Raw genomic sequence first — 21,996 nt, forward strand, 5'->3', positions numbered from 1 at the left:
TGTCACTCATTGGATATAACATAGCCTATACCGAACTCCAAATAATAAGTTAAGCTATAAGCAGCCAACATTTCCAACCAAGGAAAAAGTGAGCACAATGCCTAGGTAACCTACCTACAGTAGGCTATGGAATTTAGTTCATTTAGGCCTACTGTAGTGTTAAGTTAAATTTCCGAAAAAAGCTACACAGCCTATTGGCAAACTTTTACATCTTGAGAGAGTTCCATCATGTCTATCATTAATGTGCAGTAGCCTAGTGCTCACCAAAATCATAGAAGTTAACATTGCAAGACACTTATCTTTTCTATGATCCCAGCAATATTTTCTTTGACTTGTTATTTTTTTGAACATTCATTTTATTCAATGAAAACGGATATCCTTGAACTATGCGTGACTACTTTCCTAAAACCGAATGAAGGTTAATATAATTAGCCTACTTCACGTATCTCTTAAAGGGACAGGCTCTCAATTAGACCTACACAACATTAAAGTCATAAAGACAAGTGTAATAGTTTAAAAAATCAATATGAAGTATTCAAATTACTGAATATGTTTAGCTATAAGTAATTATGCAGATCCTAACATATTCTAAACTATTAGCAAAATATATAAAGTTTATGAATTCAGAATGCAATAGAAACAAGACAAGCCATTTTCTGTGTGTGTGGAGGGTTGAGCAGAGACTAGGATTGCCACTGCTGTGAATGATCGGTATGCTGCTGAAGGCAATAAGGGTTTGCCTATATTTTTAATGTAATAAACACTGTCACACTTTTTTAAACTAAAATATTTCAGCTTGTCTACACCCATCAGCACTTTCTTAATATATTGTACACACAATTTTTAAAATACCGCGATAATACCGAAAACCGTGATAATTTTGGTCACTATAACCGTGGGGTTGAATTTTCATACCGTTACATCCCTAACTGTGATAAGGATGTGTGTTATGTAAAGGTGACCTGAGTGACCTGAAAGACTGACTTTGATACAATTTTTGTTGTTTTAAGTTTTAAAAAATGAGATTTTTTGTTTTTCTTAGTAGACCTTGCGCTGACTATTTCCCTGTTTGCTTTTAATTTCACAGGAAATGGAGAAAAGCGAGTCCAACAACTTCTTGATTCTCTTCCGAGACTCTGGATGCCAGTTCCGATCTATCTACACGTACTGTCCAGAAACAGAGGAAATCACGCGCCTGGCCGGCTTCGGGCCCAAGACTATCACGCTGAAGATGATAGAGAGCCTGTTCAAGTACAATTCAGACAAGAAACAGTTCAGCCACATTCCCGCCAAGACCATGTCGGCCAGCGTGGACGCCATTACCATCTTTGGCCACCTGTGGCAGACCAAGAAGCAGGGAACGCCCAAAAAGTTCCAACTTCTTAAATCTTAGTCTAATCAGGACTGCTGTGGTTTCTCCTCTGATGTAACAAAAAAAGACTCATTCAACCAACACCTCACTGTAAACATTGGATTTGCGATACAGCCTAAAAAAAATAGTTCCACTATTCAGAGTATTTCGCCTTGTCCACTCACCTGGACAGTGTTTGACGTTAAGTGACATGATGAACAACTTGAATGTAAACAAAAAAAATCGTTAGGCCGGCTTTATCCGATGTCCATTATGCAAGACCAGTGTTTGGGTTTTGTGTACTTTGTGTGTTGCACATGAGTGTTTATGTGCGTATGCGTGTGTATCTGTGCCAAAATCAGCGAGAGGTAAAGGTGCCTATATACAGTATGGTGGACGGTGGGTTCGAAGCACTGAATGTCACTCTGTGTGGAAAGAGTTATATGGTTTTGTTCTTATGTTGCCTTTGGTGGCCTTAGGCTTGGCTTTGTTCAGTTGTGGATACCCCGTCCCAAAGCTGATGTGTCATCTACGTGATATCAGATCAACTGTGGTAAGTGAATTGAGTGAAAAGATGAGAGAAACTTATTCAAGCCTTAGGCCAAAAAGTTTTGCTTTTGGCAAGAGATGGTTCAATTGTGAGAAGCGTTCGAGAAACTAAGACTTTTTTTTTAACACGTTGTCATTATTTTTAATATTCACAAAGGAGGTAGTTACTGAGTGGGAAACAAATATCCTTTGGTTTACCAGCACTTAAACATTTCCTTCTGTTACATGCACCAATGTGAACTTTGAAATTACTGGTTTCTTGCTTATCAGTGCGGAGCATTCATGGAGAACCTGTATGTTAAAGAAATTAACAATTGTTTGTATATAATGGCAACTTCATTGGAACAAGCTTACTTCATGTAGAATTTGACTTGTGAATATGAGGCCTTTTCATCCGAGAAAACTAAGTGTATTTACATGCCACTGATAGACCTATTCAGCTTTAGATGAGTACAAAAAACACCCTCACAAATCCACAATTATGCAGTCCATCCTAATTCCTATAGAATATTGAGCTGGGTGTTTGTAGCCAGCAGAAACGCCTCCATTCTTAGCCACAGATTGAACTGTTGGGGTACATGTAACACCATAAACAATCCTTAAATATCGTATTATGATGCTTCCACATAGTTGATGCCTATAATGTCGCTAAATGAATTACTAACTTATATCAAGTAAACTGGTAAAAGTGTGTGTTGAAAAAAAAACATGTTTCATTTGCAGGGCTCTGTTTTATATTATTGTTTTTTTCCCATTATCTTCACGGTTTGAACAGTGAGAGATTGTTTTGTATCTTTTAGGTCACTCTGTTTGTTTTAACTTGTTTATGATGTACATATATAGTTTGTCATATGAAAGTATTTTGGAAAGCCATTTATTACGTATAATTTACATAAAAATGAGAACACTATGTATAGGCTATTGTTATGCAAAATGGATCATTGTCTTTGTGTATGGCAAAGCAGGACCAAGAGGGTATGGTAGTGACGAAGAGAGGTGTTGAACTGAAAAGTTAAAGATGTATGAAGTTATAATAAGAGTGTCAAACATTGTTTTTCTCCACATCCAGCATTTGATTTAAATTGTTTATTCATGTTATCATTTTGTATTTGTTCCATGCCATGTTTAACCTGTATATAAATACAGATTTACATCAAATCTATGAGAGTATGTGTATTCTATAATTGTCTAACACTGTGTTAAACTTGTTTTTTTCTTATTGAACATTTGAGGATGGAAACAGCATATCAGTGATACACAGAAAACTTCATGCTTCCACAAAATCTGCAAATGCCTTAGCCATGTATGCATCGTGTGAATAAGATGTGTAATTACAATAAGACTTGAAAAAAGAGTTGACATGGTCACTGTGCTGGATTATAGGCTACTGTACTGTAGATGGCTCAGGTATAGGCCAATCGTTCTGTAGGCAACCAAAGATGCATTTGTGTGTGGGTCCTATTCAATATTCATGTCACAAAGATGAGTAAAATGAGTACACTGATGATAAACGTGTAACCAACCTCACCGCATTTCTCATTCTGTCGGTCTCTGATCAGTTATTTTGTTTGGCATGTTTGACAGTAGGCCTATCTTAAATAAGAGGCATTATTGGACATCTTTTGAGCAATATTGCTGTGTCCTGGTTGGATGATAATTTGCCAATTGATTAAAGTAGACATAATCCAGAATAAAAATGGATGCCCCATATCAAGCAGAATGCACCAAAACAATAATAGGCCTGCTCATTGTTGTTATTTCCCAGCGAGAAGCAGTTAAAAAAGTTGCATGGGCCTACAGTAGGCCTATCATCAGCTTGCTGTGTTTGGGTGTGTTGGGTCTGTTGCACATTCCAGCATGCTCACGTGAAAATAATTCAGAATTTGCATAGTTGCTTTCATTCACTATGGGGCACTACCTCTGGTGCCAATAAAATGTGATAATCAATAGGCTAGCACTGGAAGCCTACCATCCATCCATTAAAATGCTTCCCTATCCATTGCTGTAGTAATCATAATAATTGTTCCCCAGTTTGCAGTGTTGTACTTGCACTAACTTCAACCTGACAGGTAGCCTATGTCACATGAACACAACGACAGCGTCTTGATGGTACAGGTAAGTACAAATAGCCTAGCTCATATGTTTGTAATTGGGCAATAATTCTTGAGGTTATCGTTCTATTGACTTTATTTGTAAGCAAATTGTAGCGAGTGACCCTATATCAACAACGCACTTCATGATAATGAACCTTGCTCATTATTTCATATGCGCATGCATTACGCTAGTTCTATAATTGGGGGAAACTGATAGTCGTGGGAATGTTCTCAGGGTGGTTGTGAGATGAAAACTGAAAAGCCTAGCCAGGGTTTCTCGAAGCGACTTCGGAAGAATGCGTGAACCTGATTGGTTAGTTGGTCAGCTTGACAACCAGAGGCTGGGTGGTAACTGTCGGTGGAAGGGGAAGACAACAGAAGAGAAAACAGTCAAGATTACGGAGTTAGACAACAAAAACATTGCGACAGTGCGACAGTAAATCCTATAGACTGCCTATTGAATTCATGCATACGTAGATACCAGCCGGTGAGTTCAAATCATTTGTCGCTCCCTTGTTTTTGTTCTTGTGGAAGTCAGAGGAAACGGGGTTTGGTTGGTAACGTCAGCTAGCCGACGCATGTCTTCGTACGGTTTGCTTAGCCATTCGCATTCTCTGGCTATGTCATGTTCTGAATCTGTCATAGCCCCCGTTTTGAGTGCGTTGCTCAGTTTCCACTATGGGTAGTGGTAGTTACTGGCTTATCAAAACCTTCTGGCATGCGACATATTTATATCTGAATCGCGCAATTGTGTAATTGTATCTAACTAACATTTTACGATTTCATTATTTTGAAGCCCCGGCATTTAACAATTGGATTTATCTCAGGTAACCTAGCATACAGGGATGCGATTGAGTCCGTTATCTATGATAATGTTAAGTCGCTTGTTAGCAATCTAGTTAGTATCAGAGTCAATTAGTCTTTCATATAAGAGTGTGTAACTGTAGCACATGGAAATTGTAGTCAAATGTGTTTTCCTTCTTGGTATGTTACGTCTACCGTGCATTGATCCAGCAGATATTCTCAAGGATCCGCCCATGTGGATGTAAAGATAGCTGGCTAGCGGTTAGCCAACGCTAATAATCAGCCATAGTCAGGCTAGCCTTCCCTTCATGTTAAACAGCAATGATGTTTACTGTAGCAAACTCAACTAGCTAATGATGGAGAGTCGCATGACAGCACTAGCTGACTGCATGATGTGTTCTCTCAAAGTTTCCCACAGCTGGGCGTTGCTGTTAATCCGTTTAAGATTATCTTAGCCTTAAATTGTGCCCTGTGATGTTTTTAGAACTGGTTGTCTTTGACATCACTCAAAAGAAGTTTGACAGAAAGTTCGTCGCATATATCTCTTTGCATAAACGTATACTAGTTATCTAACTGTTTTAGATTGAAATGTTTTCTGTTTACTTATGCCTAATGCCATGAACATGACCTTATTCTTTGAACTCAGATCTCTTTTAGCTGGACACCATGACTGCCGAGGAGATCATAAATGTGAAGGAGGTCGAGATCATCAAAGTGATGTTGGACTTCCTAAACTCCAGAAAGCTCCACATCAGTATGCTAGCCTTAGAAAAAGAGAGTGGTGTCATCAACGGCCTCTATTCTGACGACATGCTCTTTTTAAGGTATTTTAATTATATGTGTTATTACTAACATTGGTAAACAGATGCCTTATACGTGATTAAATAGTTTCTGGAGCCTGTAGCCTTTTCTTCTTTCAGTGGTGCCAGGAAGGGGCATTCCTAAGGGTAGCCAGTCATTGAGAGACTGAATGAGTTAGGCCTCCTTTTCAACTCAACAAGTTGCAGTTTTTAACAAAGTGATCATTCATGTGTGCTGCCTGTTATTGTACCATTAATTACACTGTGCATGTGATAGCCGGTGCATTTGAATGTAGAATAGACAAATCGTTCTTCAAGACTTGTTGAAGCTCAAGTTCACACAAGGACATGGTTTTGCTGGAATACTGTTTCCATGTCAGATAAAAATAACCAAACTGTTTGGTTTTGTTTTCTATGATCTGACCTTTGTCCTGAATAAGACAACTCATCTTGGATGGGCAGTGGGATGAAGTCCTGCAATTCATTCAGCCCCTGGAGGGCATGGACAAGTTTGACAAGAAAAGGTGAGCTATTACAACTCCTCTGTCCAATATGTTCATCCATAATCATCCATAGATACACCATACATATTTTGTTCTTTAGTCTGTAATGACCCATGTTACAGTTCACCATTTTGCTTATAACACTGGGATAGGGATAAGAGGTGGTGGGGCAGATACGCTTTAAGACTTTCTCCAGCATTCCATTGAGCTACAGGAACTCCTAAGTGCTAAATCCCTATAGATACAGTACTGTAGTAGTGAGTGAACTGGCGTCAATTTCCAGAGACAAGCAGCTGTTGACGAGTCATTTTGTGTCTACAGATTCCGCTACATCGTCCTGAAGCAGAAGTTTCTGGAAGCGCTGTGTGTCAACAACGCCATGTCTGCGGAGGACGAGCCCCAGCACGTGAGTGACGGGTGTAACCGTGGGAACAGTGATTACAGAGCAGCATTCTTTTTTAAAAGCACTTTTCATCTGTTGTTTTCTTAAGCATTGTGCAGTGGTGTGGTGTGGCAGACAGATCAGAGAGATTAAAATACAATTTCAAATACTGTTGAAAAATGCAAAAGATACAAAGTACGTAAGTTCTTTGTCAGTATCTTATAAATAACCTCCGACTACTGACACTTCAAACAATAATAGTACAGAAAAATATTGTTTTCTAAGTTGTTAGAGTAAGCCTCTTGTCTAAAGTAGAGGAAGTGATTACAATTAGAGCCTCTTGTCCAGCAGGATAATTAGGGTGATGGCGGCCAGAGGATTTCATTGCAGCATGATGCTACTCATAATATACATGCACAGAAGGGTGGGCAATACATTATGGTGATGCTAGTGGCAGCAGTACATGGGACGCTTACAGTATGTACGGCAGTACTTAAGAATGGCTTCTGTGAAAGTGGTCTGAGCTTCATGGTCTATCGTAAAAATGTAGATGGCAGATGAAGAGTTTATGTACTAAATGTATGCTATGACATGCAATGAATCTATCAATGGTCCATAATGTCAGATGAAGAGTTTATGTACTGAATGTATGCTCTGACATGCAATCTATCAATGGTCCATCATCAGTGTAGCTAACTTCCATTATGTTGGGAAAGCATCTCGCAATGCAATCTACTGTATGCCCATGAGGTACAGTAGTATTGTCCTAAATGGCAAATGCTGCCAGGGCTTCATCAAGTCTTGCCAGGTTAGTCTGCTGCTTGGCTGCACAGTTCATTGACATTTAGCACAATAGAATGGGCTGCTTTGTTCCCACGTGAAAAACCTGAAAAAATTATTTATGCATTCCAGGCAGTGTCTTTACTAATAAAGCAGCTGAGGTATTTATTTGATGCTGGTACTTTTTGTACTTTCTGTACTTTGCTGTACTTTCTGGTACTTTGTCGCTTTGGACAAAGGCGTACAAACAGCATAACCATAACCATAACTTTACTTTCATGGCATGTATTGTGTATTATATACATTATAAGCATGTTATTATATGGTATTACATGCACATCTTTACCTGCTACTTGAGCACAGCTTTTGTTCTGTGTCCTGTGCTGCGCAGCTGGAGTTCACGATGCAGGAGGCGGTGAAGTGCCTGCACGCGCTGGAGGAGTTCTGCCCGTCCAAAGACGACTACAGCAAGCTGTGCCTGCTGCTGACGCTGCCGCGCCTCACGCACCACGCCGAGTTCAAGGACTGGAACCCCAGCACGGCGCGCGTCCACTGCTTCGAGGAGGCCTGCGTGATGGTGGCCGAGTTCATCCCGGCCGACCGCAAGCTGAGCGAGGCGGGCTTCAAGGCCAGTGGCAACCGGCTCTTCCAGCTGCTCATCAAGGGCGTGCTGTACGAGTGCTGCGTGGAGTTCTGCCAGAGCAAGGCCACGGGCGAGGAGATCACCGAGGGCGAGGTGCTGCTGGGCATCGACATGCTCTGCGGCAACGGCTGCGACGACCTGGACCTGAGCCTGCTCAGCTGGATGCAGAACCTGTCGGCCAGCGTCTTCTCCTGCGCCTTCGAGCAGAAGATGCTGCAGATCCACACCGACCGACTGGTCAAGCCGGCCAAGACCGGCTACGCCGACCTGCTCACGCCGCTCATCAGCAAGCTGTCGCCGTACCCGGCGTCGCCGCTCCGCCGGCCGCAGTCGGCCGACACCTACATGTCGCGCTCGCTCAACCCGGCGCTGGACGGGCTCTCGCACGGGCTGGCCGGGCAGGACAAGCGGACCGGGGGGTCGGGAGGCGGCGGCGGCGGCGGCGGTGGAGGAGGAGGAGGGGGAGGGGGAGGAAGGGGGAGTATCTCGCCCATGTCGCACTCCTTCGCCAACTTTCAGTACCCTGGCGGGCAGGGGCTGAGCCGTAGCCTGATGATGGAGACCTCAGAGTGCCACAGCATCTTCGAGGAGTCTCCAGAGAAGTAAGGAAGCTGTTGTTTTTGTTTATGACGATCATGTTTAGTTGGATATCTGTTTTTGTTTTCTTATCTGTACTCCCCTGCAGCCACAAAAACAAGTAATGTTTTTGCACTTGAGCTCATTAATATTTCATGCCAGTCGTGAAATGCTTGACTTAAGAAGACTGCATGTAGATGGAACTAATAGGTATAATAGGTGGAGGTAATATTTATTACAAGGTGTCTCTGTAGGTATGAGATTCTTCAGTTGGGTGTTGGAAGGGTTTTTCTATGAGGGTTTTTCTAAAATAGGTCAAATGCAGCTCCATACATTCAGTGCTGTCCAGAGCAGAATCTCAAAGCTGTTTGCGCATTTTGTTTATTCCTTAAGCCTCTGGCAGTTTTGTATTGTAGCGCAGCACAGTGCAGTGGTAATTAGCTGGTAAGGAGTATGGAGTATGGGTTTCAGCCTCCAGTAATGTGGGCTCTCCCTCTCTCCCTCCTTCACTCCCTCTCTCTCTCTCTCTCTCTCTCTCTCTCTCTCTCTCTCTCTCTCACTCTCACTCTCTTGCTCTCTCTCTCTGGTTGGCCAGCTCTAGGACTGACACACCCTCAGACAAGATGATGAACTCGGCGGGACCCCAGAAGGAGAGACCAGTCTCGGCCCCTGGAGAGGATGCCCCAACACCAGAGAAGAACGAGGTAGGATGAGGGGACAGTAACCTCCAACCAGAGACCACAGAGGAGCCAGTAGCATTCAGTCAAATGGCCCAGAGGAGCCAGTAGCATCCAATCAGATGGCTCAAAGGGGCCAATAGTGTCCAATCAGACAGCTCAGAGGAGCCAGAGCTTGGGAGGGCGGGTCAGGAGGAGCGCAGCACACACTGGCCTTGATAAAAAATGGAAATAGAAAAGTGTGAGAAGCTAAATATACTCGTCGTGTTCTCCTCATCCAGCACCCAGCATCTGTGTTTGGTACATCTGTTGGCAGACAGAGCGTGTTTTATTAGAGACTAGCCTGGCTGACTCCAGAGCAATCCTCAATTGAGATATTGGTCTGGGCACTCTCGGCTCAGGCTCCAGGCTCACTACAAGTGACAGTATAAGAGGCCTGTTAATTGATTGTATTCCTTGACATATGTGTGGCTTTTTTAAATGATTGTGTCTTTACACAATTAGAGATTTCCCTTTTTGTAGTATGTACATTTGGGATATGTTCAGATGGCATGTTTGCTTGGCTGTGGTATAGTAGAGGGCCGGATCAGAGACCTGTGTCCTCTTCCCTGCCACGCTGGGTCCAGGCTGGGTGAATTTACTACCAACTGTCACCATTTAACTGCCAAAGGCCCCTGAGCAGAATCGCAAATCAGCTCCCAGGATGTGATGGTTTATTGGCGCCTCATGATTGGCTGTCACATTGCGGTGGTGGCGTGACGAATTGCAGTGATCAATGGGGGAGTCTGTTATTGGGATGCCCACAGAGCTTGTTCCGCTGGTAGATATACGGAGCCCAGTGATCCATCCACCTCTTCCTCCTCCTGCTTTTGCAACTACTCCTCCTCTTCGTCTCTTCATCCTCCTCCATCTCTCCCCCGCCCTCCAGTTTTCTATGTCTGGCCGCAGGCCAACACTGACCTGGGCTGTGTTCTGGCCTTGCAGAGGAAGTAGTGGACTCAGAGGGGAAGTGTTCTGTCTGCAGCCTGCAGTGAGAGAACAGGGTGGGGTAGCATTGCTGTGATTGTGATTCCCCGCTATTGTCCCCCTCTCTCTCTCTCTCTCTCTCTCTCTCTCTCTGTGTCCTCTCTCTCTTGGTCTCTCTCTCTCTTTCCTTTTCTCTCTCTCTCTTTCTCTCGAGCGCACGTGCATGTTCTTGCTTTCTAAAGCTCTTTAGGAATCTCTCGGAGGCCTGGAAACATGAGCTGTCCATTCAGGCGAGGTGGACAGTCTGTGCCAAGGAGGGGGAGAAGTTGTTTGTGTGGCTGTCACAGATTGAGCAGCAGAATCAGTCGAACAATCACCTTATTCTGCAAATAAATCCTTCCTTCAGAAGGATATCAGTAGTTTCTTCTTGTGAGAATTTCGTTTGAACCGACATATTTAGGCTGAATTGAGTTGGCCTGCTGAGGGGTCCAGACGGACACATTGGCAAGGATCACATTATCTTGATGCTGTACCCTGGAGGTTGGCAATTCTTCAGAAAGCAGTCTTGGCTCCCTGCGTGTAAATATCTCTGTGCCTGGCACTATTTGCCATCTAATTGGATTGTGTACTTTAAAGCTGCAACTGCCCTCTAGACTGGCTTGCTCACTTCAGAAGACCTGGTGGAGTTTGCTTGTTGACTTGCCTAGGTCCTGTACTGTATGTGGGACATGGGAATGTCCTACTCTCTCAGGCACCTGACCTTTGGTAGTTGCCAACCCCTCTTCAGAGCCCCAAGCGCTTGCCAGCATTGGGTTGATGCCTGACCAAATAGTCTGGTGGGGGTTGACCATAAGAAGGCTAGCACTAGCTGCTATTCTACACAGCTATTCTAAATACAACTGTTATTAGATTATCTCTCCCTTCTCAACACTTCTCCGCTCTTGTTCGCACTCCCCCGGACTGAACAAATCTGTTTTCTTTTTATCTTTTGTGAGTGAATCAAGGTCATTCAGTCTGATTCACCAAGTCATTATGAAATGAGTTGATACAGTGACAGACACAGTTGGATTTTTTCCCTCTTTTTCACCTCTGTTAGACGACTAAAGTCTCACACTGTGTGTGTGTGTGTGTGTGTGTGTGTGTGTGTTTGCCTGGTCTGTCCCAGCTGCGGAACTCCACGGAGCAGTTTGAGGAGTACTACCGCCAGCGCCTGCGTGTGCAGCAGCACCTGGAGCAGAAGCAGCAGCAGCGGCAGCTCTACCAGCAGATGCTCCTGGAGGGGGGCGTGCAGCACCAGGAGAGCCCACCCGCCGACAAGCACAACCTCACAGAGACCTTCCTCAACAGGTCAGTGTATACCACACTATAGCACAACCTCACCGAGACCTTCCTCAACAGGTCAGTGTATAGCACACTATAGCACAACCTCACCGAGACCTTCCTCAACAGGTCAGTGTCTAGCACAACCTCACAGAGACCTTCCTCAACAGGTCAGTGTATAGCACACTATAGCACAACCTCACCGAGACCTTCCTCAACAGGTCAGTGTAGCACAACCTCACCGAGACCTTCCTCAACAGGTCAGTGTCTAGCACACTATAGCAACGAGACCTTCCTCAACAGGTCAGTGTATAGCACACTATAGCAACGAGACCTTCCTCAACAGGTCAGTGTATAGCACACTATAGCACAACCTCACCGAGACCTTCCTCAACAGGTCAGTGTCTAGCACACTATAGCAGCGAGACCTTCCTCAACAGGTCAGTGTTTAACACACTATAGCACCGAGACCTTTCTCAACAGATCAATATATAACTCACTATAGCACTGAGATCTTCCTCATCAGATCAGTATTTAACACATTATAGCACCAAGACCTTCCTCAACAGGTCAGTGTAAAACACACTATAGCACTGAGATCTTCCTCAACGGGTCAATATTTAACACACCATAACAGGTCATTGTCTATCGAGTCACCCATAACACAACCTCCCCCAAGACTTTCCTCAACAGATCGGTATTTAACACAAGATAATGCAAACTCACTGAGACCTTTCTCAGCAGATCAGTGTTTAACACACCATAACACAACCTACCCATCAAATTAACCTTTAGATAAACAGAAATTCCGTTATTGAAACAGTTAAAGCCTCCTGAATTGTTAAATCCCAATACATCTCAACTATTTCCTTTTTTAATAAACCCTTTCACAACACAGTCAGGCCTCCATCCAGACCCATCCCACCGCAACTGACATCTTGATGTGAAATCTCACTGTTTTCACCACAAGTGCCACTGCCACAAGTAGGTGCAGGTTCAGTTCATTTTCTGAGCCATTTTCATGAAGGCATTGATTGGATTTGAATGCATGACAGGGGCCTAGCAGAGCTGAACTGATTGGAGTCATCCCAACAGCGCCTGCTCACTGCCAACTCCTCTCTGCCTTTGAGCCGGCCTTCTAACTTTATTCTGAGAGCTGCTGTGCCTCACAGTCACACGTACGCACGCACACGCGCACACACACACACACACACACACACACACACACATACATACTGTACAAACACACACACACATGCACGCACACATTCACAGTCTCGCTCACAGGGCTTTATATAGGAGGACAGTCAGACACCAGCCTTGCACACTCCCTTGGGGCTGGTCTGTCTGAACTCCCCTTTTACTCAAACTGTGTTGTGTTGAGGGAGGAGGTCAGGGTGACACAGGGCCCTAGCAGAGCACCTTTGGGGAGAGGGCCTCTTCCTCCCTCCCTCTACTCCTCTCTCTCCTCCTCCTCCTCCTCCCTCTCCTCCCCCTCCTCCCTTACCCCTGCAGGGAGCCCCTGGCACCAGCCTCCCTCTAGTGAGTCACAGCCTTTTCATATGAGAGTGAGTCCCACAATGAGGACTCTTCTCCACCATCAACTGGGTATAAACACTAGCTAGTTTCTCACTCAGCCTTTCAATAGTTGGAGAGGATTAAGGGTGATAGTCATTATTGATAAGGGCCACACTTGGTCATACAGTCAACGTTAATACGTAAATAACAAGAACAAAATAACAATGACGAGTGAAAAAAGAAAAATCTGATAATAGAGATGATAAAACTAGTAGTACAGTTAAATGTAGGGTGTAACAATGTCATACACTGTAATATTTAAAGTAATTATGTAATTATTACTATAACTGAAGCAGTAGGCCAAATGTTTGGGTTTTTTTAAAAAAAAAAAAAAGGAACAATAGAAAGTTCTATATATCTAGTCATGGAAGCACTTGTCATTTAATAATTCCTGCTGTGTGTCTAATAAATAATTCGTAAGGGGGAGGGAGATCAGAGAGGCTTTGTCCTCTCAGGAGAGTCTGGTGTGGAGCGCCATATGTCCGTAATAAGACGATAATGAGATTTATGACCTGTCTTATTGTGCTGGGCAGCAATAGTGAAATGTGTTGGGCAGTAATAGTGAAATGATACGGCATGGTGGTGTGAAGACTCCAGACACAGGCTTTTAAGGTGCTGTTAATGTGTCTAGAAGAGTTGGCACCTCACAAGACACACTCACCACACACACACACACACACACACACACACACACACACACACACACACACACACACACACACACACACACACACACACACACACTATGCATGATAAAGAGCCATGTCTGTTATGAGTCCCATGAGGGATCCTTGTGCAGGGGGGGGGGTTGGCGCACAAGAGGGAACAAGGGAGGATGAGGTGAGGAGAGGGAGCACAAAGCCTCACAGGGGGCCCCAGATGGTGCAGTGTGGCCAGGGACGGGGTGTGTGTGTGTAGGGGGGTGAACAGCTCCCTGGAGATAAGTGCACACACAAACACACACACACACACACTTTCTCTCTGTATCTCTTTTTTATTTCTGCCTGCCCCACCCCCCCTCCCCTCTCCCATTTGTGTGTTTTAGCTGATGGTGTTTGGGCTGTGCCTGTATACACAGAGCCCGACAACCACAATGCACCTGTTCTGTCTGTCTGTCCTGGAGGGGGTGTTATTGTTGTGTGTGGAGCTGAGTAGATGGCATTTAGGGACATGGTGAAAGGTCATGTCTCATGTTCTGTGCTGGATTACACCAGACCTGGTTTACCACTTTCATTTCAACTCCATAGGTTTTCATTTTGAGTTTTATTCTTGCTGACAACACTACCCCCTTTTCATCAAATTGTGTTTGAATAGTAATATATTTAAAAACGAACTGCTTTGGTGGAGACCTCATTTAGAGTAAACCCAATAATTGTTTTTTGGTGATCAGATATGAGTCAGATAGACTGGGATTCATCATTATTTTAGTGCTCTTTGTTGTCCCTAAATCTCTACATGCCTGCATTATTCTATATTATAAGGATCATACTTATAATGATACCAGTTGTGTTTGTGTGACCCAGGATGTGTGTAGCTGAGCTGGCTGGTGTCCCCTAATGTGTGCAGGTCCATCCAAAAGCTGGAGGAGCTCAACGTGGGCATGGACGACATGGGGGAGGACGTGCAGGCCCTGACCCAGCAGTGCAACGGCCAGGCGGAGAACGGCAGCACCAGCGTCGCCTCCGATATGTCCAGCTCCCTGGGGGACGTGGTGGTGTGCAGCACCCCACAGAGGATGGCCATGGGCCAGGGGGCTCCCCCCATCAGCGAGTCCCCAGTCCGCTCACCAAGGTCAGTCTCATCAACCTTTTTGGACAACCAATTGATTAATCAGGGAGATAATCAACAGATTAGTTGATTATGAATATAATTGTTAGTCCAATTATAGCTTTGTATATTTATATTTACATTCTGCGTTTCTATTTTTATGATATGTGTGTGTGAGAGGAGCAGGTGGAGTGTTAGTCATATGTGTGTGCCATACTCATCAGTGTGTTACTAATGTGAATTATTATGCATGAATGCCAAGTGTTACAGATATTACATAATGAAACAGAGGCAGTTGCTCTTTTATTGCCAAAGCACATGCAGTATGTTTCAGTGTTAAGGGATTCTATTCTAGACAGGTGATTCCCTGCTTGTAAATTGTAAATAGTCCCTGCTTGCTCTGTTCGTGTGCATGTGTACTGTATGTACCTGCAGACTTACCCATTAAAGCAGCAGTGATTATGAATGGGGTTTTATTTCCCTCCAATAGGATATACTGTAAGTGTATACATACAAGTGCAATACAACTAATGTTGTAAAATGGCTAAAAGGGGCCATTTTATCAAGAATAGAGTGGCAATATATTTACTGGCCCTCAAAGAACCCTATAGTTGAAATCAGTGGCCACAGCATCTGTGTTAGTTCATCAGGCGTGCGTAGGTGACCTTTATTGTCCCTGTTCTGTGCCCAGTGTCCAGCGGGATAAATCAAAACCTGGATCAGGACTGGAGGATTCTGGTGGCACCAAAACCCCCTCCAAGGACCCCGAGGTGAGTTATTAAAGGAAGTTGATCTTATTTTCATTATTGCTTTATATAGGTACAGGGTGAAATGGATAAAAAAAAAAAAAAAGACTACCTGTATGAATATAAGTGAAGCTCCTAGAGTCGGCACTCACTTTAGAATGTTGATAGAGCAGAGTAGCTAGTCTCTCACGGAATCTTCCGGAATCCCGACCACACAGCTTAATAGCTGCTCAGTGAAAAACTACTAGGTGCATGGCTTTGTGACTGTCAGAACATTTTCACGCACATTACTGTGAAAACAACTGCATAAGCCTCAAATGTAGCTCATCTGAGTTTTGATTCCTTTAGTCTTTGGCACAGGGTTCTTCAGTGTGTGTGGAGTGTGTAAGGATGCATTTCTTAGTACATATCTTTGCATGTAACACTAGATTAGTGTGTAAGAACATTATGTGACCAATCCAAGACTTGCGATGTACAGTATGTATGTAGCATGTATGTAATTATTGTGCACTAATTAGGGAATGCATACCAACATACTGTATGTCTACTTGAAATCGACTCAGTGATATGGCACGTGTTCAGTGATGGCTGTTTGCTTGTCCTGTGTGTTTGGAAGTGGACAGTAGGTCTGTTTGGACATGAGGCAGGGGTGTGTCTGAGATACAGCTGTTTGTGGACTGTGTGGGTTCATTGGTGGGGTTTTAATTAAGGCTGCTGCCTAAGCTGCTTGGCTCCTGCTGACTCAGTCACACAGTCACTCAGTCTCACACAGAGATGTAAACACATGCACACACACACACACACACACACACACACGTATTCAGAAAAAGAGACACACACATCTCAGTCACTAGGCAGAATCACAAATTCAAGATTTGCATGTAGTAGTAATGTTAACATTCTAATCTGTGGCGGGGGGGATTAATTTTGTCCCTTAGATTAGAAGGGGCCAATACTGCCCTGTAGTGTGTGTGTGTGTGTGTGTGTGTGTGTGTGTGTGTGTGTGTAAGAATGTGGTGTGTGTGTGTGTGTGTGTGTGTGTGTATATGAGAGAGAGGATGCATGTCAGTGTTATCTGGTCATCCCGTTACACTGGATTAATCTGTGAAGCCTGTTGAGTGGTGCTGATTTAGCACCGACATGAGCGCTCTTGTGTGCGAGGATGTGAGATGTCGTGCTCAGGCCAGTGTCACCGGGTCATCTCTGGGTGCTGTCTCTCTGTCCGTCTGGCGCAGGGCGAGAAGGCCAAAGCCACGTTTGTGGCCGTCAACACCCTGGAGGACACTCAGGCGGTGCGCGCTGTCGCCTTCCACCCCACGGGGGCGCTGTACGCCGTGGGCTCCAACTCCAAAACACTGCGTGTGTGTGCCTACCCAGATGCCCTGGACACGAAGTGAGCTCAGATACAGCATTTGTGTTTTGTGTGTGTGTGTGTGTGTGTTTGTGTGTGTGTTGAGGACGTTTCTCAACTTCTTGGGTTATTTGGATAACATCTGCAGTGTAAATGACATCTGAAGATAAGGGGGTATCCCAAGTATGTGATTTAGTGATAAACCTGGGTAAGTTAACTCAGAGTAAGTGGTAAGCCTCCTACAACAAGAGCTCAATGACATTGTTTTGGTAGGAGAATAAAGCTGTACAGCTCTTCTATTTAGAGGTTTACCACTTATTCGAAGTTAACTTACCCAGGTTGTTCACTAAACCACGTACTTGGAATACCCGCCAGGGTGATATCAATAACGTTGATTATCAGTGGCCATTCCTACATGGGCCACAGTGCAGTTCAGTATAGCATATCTGCACTGTAGGTCACTGAGGATAAAACCATCTGCTAATATGAGTCCATTAAAATGGGAAACCAAGTGTTTGTGAGTTGAGTCGAGGTGTTTAGGTGCTTGTTGTGTGTGACAGGGGGTCGGGAACGCCCAAGCCACCGGCGGTCCGCTTCAAGAGGAACAAACACCACAAGGGCTCCATCTACTGCGTGGCCTGGAGCCACTGTGGGCAGCTGCTGGCTACCGGCTCCAATGACAAATACGTCAAAGTACTGCCCTTCAACCCAGAGACCTGCAACGCCACAGGTGTGTGTGTGTGTGTGTCTGAGACAGTGAGAGGGGTATGAAGCTGGGGACATATATGTGGGGACATTTTTTTTTATTATTGTTGTGGTTCTGGCATGTTCCCATGGGCAACAACTTATTTTCTGGAGAACTTTAACCATCAGTAGGCAAATCATCATGATCATCCAGTCAGAATAAATGGAACCGGTTAAGTGGTTGCCCAGCAACATTACTCAAAAAGTTGGCCCACGTCTCATCACCTTTAGACAGCAGTTAAGATGAGGACACATGGGGATATGTTTTGAGCAATGTTGCTTGGAAATCACATAACCGGTTCCATGAACTCTGATTGGATGATCATGATAATGATGATTGAAAAATGTTGACCAGTATCAATGGGAATGTTCTGGTATAACAACACTAAGGAATGTTGCCCAGCAACATTGCTCAAAAAGTTGACTTGTGTATTATAAGCTCAAGATTTAATGTCATTTCAGGATGCTTTCTCCAAAGCCATTATTACTACTTCTTGCAAATCAGCCATCAGCCATCTGGTACTGTAGTTTAGTACTGTTGGTAAAGATTAGATTAGATTAGATTCAACTTTAGTGACATTGTGCAGAGTACAAGTGCAAAGGCAACGAAATAATACTGGACTGACATTGACGTGGTGTGTGTGTGTGTGTGTGTGTGTGTGTGTGTGTGTTGCAGGCCCTGATCTTGAGTTCAGCATGCATGACGGCACCATTAGAGACCTGGCCTTCATGGAGGGGCCGGAGAGTGGGGGGGCCATCCTCATCAGTGCCGGCGCTGGGGACTGCAACATCTACACCACCGACTGCCAGAGAGGACAGGGCCTGCACGCGCTCAGTGGACACACAGGTACACACGCACACTCACACACGCACACACACACACACTCACACACTCTCGCAGACACATACACATACACATACACATACACACGCACAAACACTCACACACACACACACATACACACACACACACACACACACACACACACACAGACACATGTTCAAAAAGGACAGCGTACACACAAGTTCACGTTTTCACACGTTTTCACACACACACACACACACCCACACACACAAACACACACACACACACACTCACAGACTACTGTACACACACTAACGTTGCCATATTTGTGTATCCTCGTCTCAGGTCACATCCTGTCTCTGTACACCTGGGGAGGCTGGATGATTGCGTCCGGCTCCCAGGACAAGACCGTGCGGTTCTGGGACCTGCGGGTGCCCAGCTGTGTGAGGGTGGTGGGGACAGGCTTCCATGGCTCAGGTGGGTCCCACTTCATGCAGGTTAAAAAAACGTCCCTGGCGAGATACTGTAATGGTCAAGAGATAAGAAAGCTTGGGAGTGTGTTAGAGAGGAAGAGGTGAGCCAAGATGCAGTGACAAGACATGATGAAATGTTCATGGAATTCAGCAACTTGTAGCGAGTTCAAGCAAAATGTATCTGTGTGAGCGATACCAAACATCTTGTGACAAAAAAAAAGCTAATCTCAACTTTTGAGGCGATGAGGGATGACCCGTCGAGTGAATCTGCATGAGTGTGTGTGGAATGCGGCTGCTGAACCCGTCCTTGACCCGGCTGCCCTTGCTGCCCCCCTCAGGTAGCCCTGTAGCGTCCGTGGCCGTGGACCCCAGCGGGCGCCTCCTGGCGACGGGGCAGGAGGACAGCTCGTGTATGCTGTACGACATCCGCGGGGGGCGCATGGTGCAGACGTACCAGCCCCACGGCAGCGACGTGCGCTCGGTACGCTTCTCCCCAGGGGCGCACTACCTGCTCACCGGCTCCTACGACACCAAGGTCATAGTCACTGACCTGCAAGGTGAGGCTACGAGTGCTTCAGGTTGGAACCAGAGCCAGTCAGCTACAGAGATTGTGTGTGTGTGTGTGTGTGTGTGTGTGTGTGTGTGTGTGTGTGTGTTTGTACAAGTAAGGACTCATTGGACAGTTTTGATGTGTTTCCCGTGCATCTATCAGTTTTTTCCTTTATTATAAGTGAAGGTCAATTTTGTCAATTCACAGCATTGACAATGTGTTTTTCTCGTTTGTTTTGTCTGTGTGCGTGTGTGTCTGTGTGTGTGTGTGTGTGTTTGTGTGTGTGTGTGTGTGTGTGTGTGTGTGTGTGTGTGTGTGTGTGTGTGTTCTGAAGGAGACCTAACGAAGCCGCTGCCCATGACTCTGGCGGGCGAGCACGGGGACAAGGTGATCCAGTGCAGGTGGCACACACACGACCTGTCCTTCATCTCGTCCTCCGCAGACCGCACCGTCACCCTGTGGGCGCAGAGCGCCTAGGAGGACGAGCAGCAGAGCCACCATTAAGCACAGCACAGCACAGAGCAAGTACTCTTCCTCGCCACCAGGGGGAGACAAAAGCGCGCCAACACCAGAGCCGTAGATAGGTCTCTCTATACCCGGCTCTGGCCCAGACCTAAACACACAACTCCACGGCAACATCCCTCTCTCTCCTCACAGAGGGCGTCGTGGGGAATGAGTTCATGTGTTCAGTATGCCACAGTGTGTGTGTGTGCATCTGTGTGTGTGTTTCTGTGTATAGACTGTGTGTGTGTGTGTGTGTGCGTGAGAGAGAGAGAGAGATAGAGAGAGAGAGGATGAAGTGAGGATATGTGTACAGTATTGTAGTTCCTGCACATTTTGTGTTAATTTATTACATTAGTCGATGTGCTCATGAAATGCTTCTAAAAATGATATACCTTCTCTTGACCCAATACCGTATATACTGGTAACAAGACTCAAGATGTTTCCTGTCTATGTGCATACTAAAAAAGGTGAAAGAGCTGTTCTGTCAGAAAGTGAAAATCATTCCTACTCTTTCCTGTGTAGTGTCTCAGAATGATGTGATCCGCCACATTCCAATGTGTTGGGAAAGTAATGAGCATGAAGCAAGAATAGATGCTTTAGCTGAAATGTCGCTCGGTTGGTGCCTTGTGAATTAGGTTCCAGTTTTATCCATTTAAAAAGCTTTACTAATGATATAGAAACACAGGGTATGCTACCCTTTTGTGAAAGACCTGTGTGTGTGTGTGTGTGTGTGTGTGTGTGTGTGTGTGTGTGTGTGTATGAGAGACGTGTACAGGGGTTCCTGTGTGTCTGTACAGCATCTCTATCTTCTCTTAGAGCAGGTTGAGAAATATCCTGTGAACACTTCTCCAAGTTATCTGTGCAAAAAGACTGCAAGCGCCTCTTCTCACCCATTCCACGTTCTTTGCATAATTGCAGTACAGATAATAATTATAATAATGATAATAACATAATGGCAAACTTGCAAAGCATGATGTGAACATTTCGGCATTCCTTTCTGGTTCCATAGTGCTTTACTGGAGCATGCGTGAAGCTGCTATTACATGAAGATCAAGTGTCAAATGCTGCAGACATGTTTTCCATTTTGACGCACTCAGTCGGGTAGAAGAACAAAACAAGTATTTCCCAGATAGATGCTGCTGACCGGAGCAGCCAGATCAGAGCCATAGACAGGTAGTGTCTCGCTTAGTGTTGCTGAGATATTATTTGGAATTTGCAGAACGGCCGCTCAATGCTGTCCGAAACCTTTTGATCTGTAATCAGCAGTGTTCTGTAATTATTTGGTAACTGTAAATTGATGTTCTTTGGCAGCCATCATTGTGCCCGTTAACCTGGCTTGCTTGCATTTGCAGTTCCACAGATGTGCGTATCGATGCAGTGTGAACCTTAGGGTCTCGATCAAATATTTGAAAATTCAAAGGCTCATAGGATACATGTTGTAGAACTTTTTTGTCTGTTCTATCTCCTTATGGTGTCATACTGTATAGTGGCAGTGACAAAATGTAACTGAGGGTCAGTTGTGGTCTTCTCAAAAGGGAACAATTTTGTCTGAGAAGCATGTCATTCTAACTATTTTTTAATATTGATTTTTAAAACTGTATTAGTGGCTTGATGTTATGTTAATGTTGCACTTTTTCCTCAAGGAACTAATATTTTAAAATGCATATTATATTTAAGTTAAATATTTTTGCTTCATGTACAGTCATTTATTTTAACAAAATGATTTACTAATCAGTGAACTAATTCATATTTATTGTTTTATTTTGATGTACATCATAATTTCTTTTAGTTGTATCTTGTTAGCTTTTATATAAATATGGTGTAAAAAAGCAACCAGTTCTGAAAAGTGTGACTGCTGCTGCGATGTTGGAGTAAAGGCCTTTCTGTCACTCATCACAGGCTGAAGTGCTGTTATTTAAGAATGTATATGAATCCAGGATATGGTGTTCAATACTACTAGTAGCTTAAAGGGACAGTTCACCGATTAGCATTAAGCTTTGTATCTTAAGAAAAGCAATCCTGTTTTTGAATGGT

The 21,996-nt window shown here is 44.4% G+C and overlaps 2 protein-coding genes across 3 annotated transcripts in view; both read left to right on the forward strand.

The window, feature by feature from the left end:
- camsap2b (calmodulin regulated spectrin-associated protein family, member 2b) overlaps positions 1-3,052 on the forward strand; it is a 37,600-nt gene extending 34,548 nt beyond the window's left edge. For both annotated transcript variants that reach the window (XM_062522024.1, XM_062522025.1), the window contains one exon: positions 1,088-3,052. In XM_062522024.1, coding sequence (XP_062378008.1) covers positions 1,088-1,393 — 306 coding nt within the window. In that variant the 3' untranslated portion in view covers positions 1,394-3,052. The remainder of the gene's footprint in view (positions 1-1,087) is intronic.
- Positions 3,053-4,346: 1,294 nt separating this feature from the next.
- wdr47a (WD repeat domain 47a) lies at positions 4,347-21,855 on the forward strand. The gene is made up of 16 exons (XM_062522026.1): positions 4,347-4,480; positions 5,455-5,621; positions 6,038-6,121; positions 6,422-6,506; positions 7,654-8,324; positions 8,382-8,507; positions 9,077-9,185; positions 11,290-11,471; positions 14,589-14,813; positions 15,481-15,559; positions 16,771-16,928; positions 17,447-17,616; positions 18,307-18,477; positions 18,781-18,912; positions 19,247-19,465; positions 19,793-21,855. Exons 2-16 carry the CDS (start codon positions 5,464-5,466, stop codon positions 19,933-19,935), a joined length of 2,712 nt encoding a protein of 903 aa, XP_062378010.1. The 5' UTR covers positions 4,347-4,480; positions 5,455-5,463; the 3' UTR covers positions 19,936-21,855.
- The last annotated feature ends 141 nt before the right edge of the window (positions 21,856-21,996 follow it).

The sequence above is a fragment of the Sardina pilchardus genome, chromosome 2 (genome assembly GCF_963854185.1).
Source record: "Sardina pilchardus chromosome 2, fSarPil1.1, whole genome shotgun sequence".
In the NCBI taxonomy this organism is placed as follows: Eukaryota; Metazoa; Chordata; class Actinopteri; order Clupeiformes; family Clupeidae; genus Sardina; species Sardina pilchardus.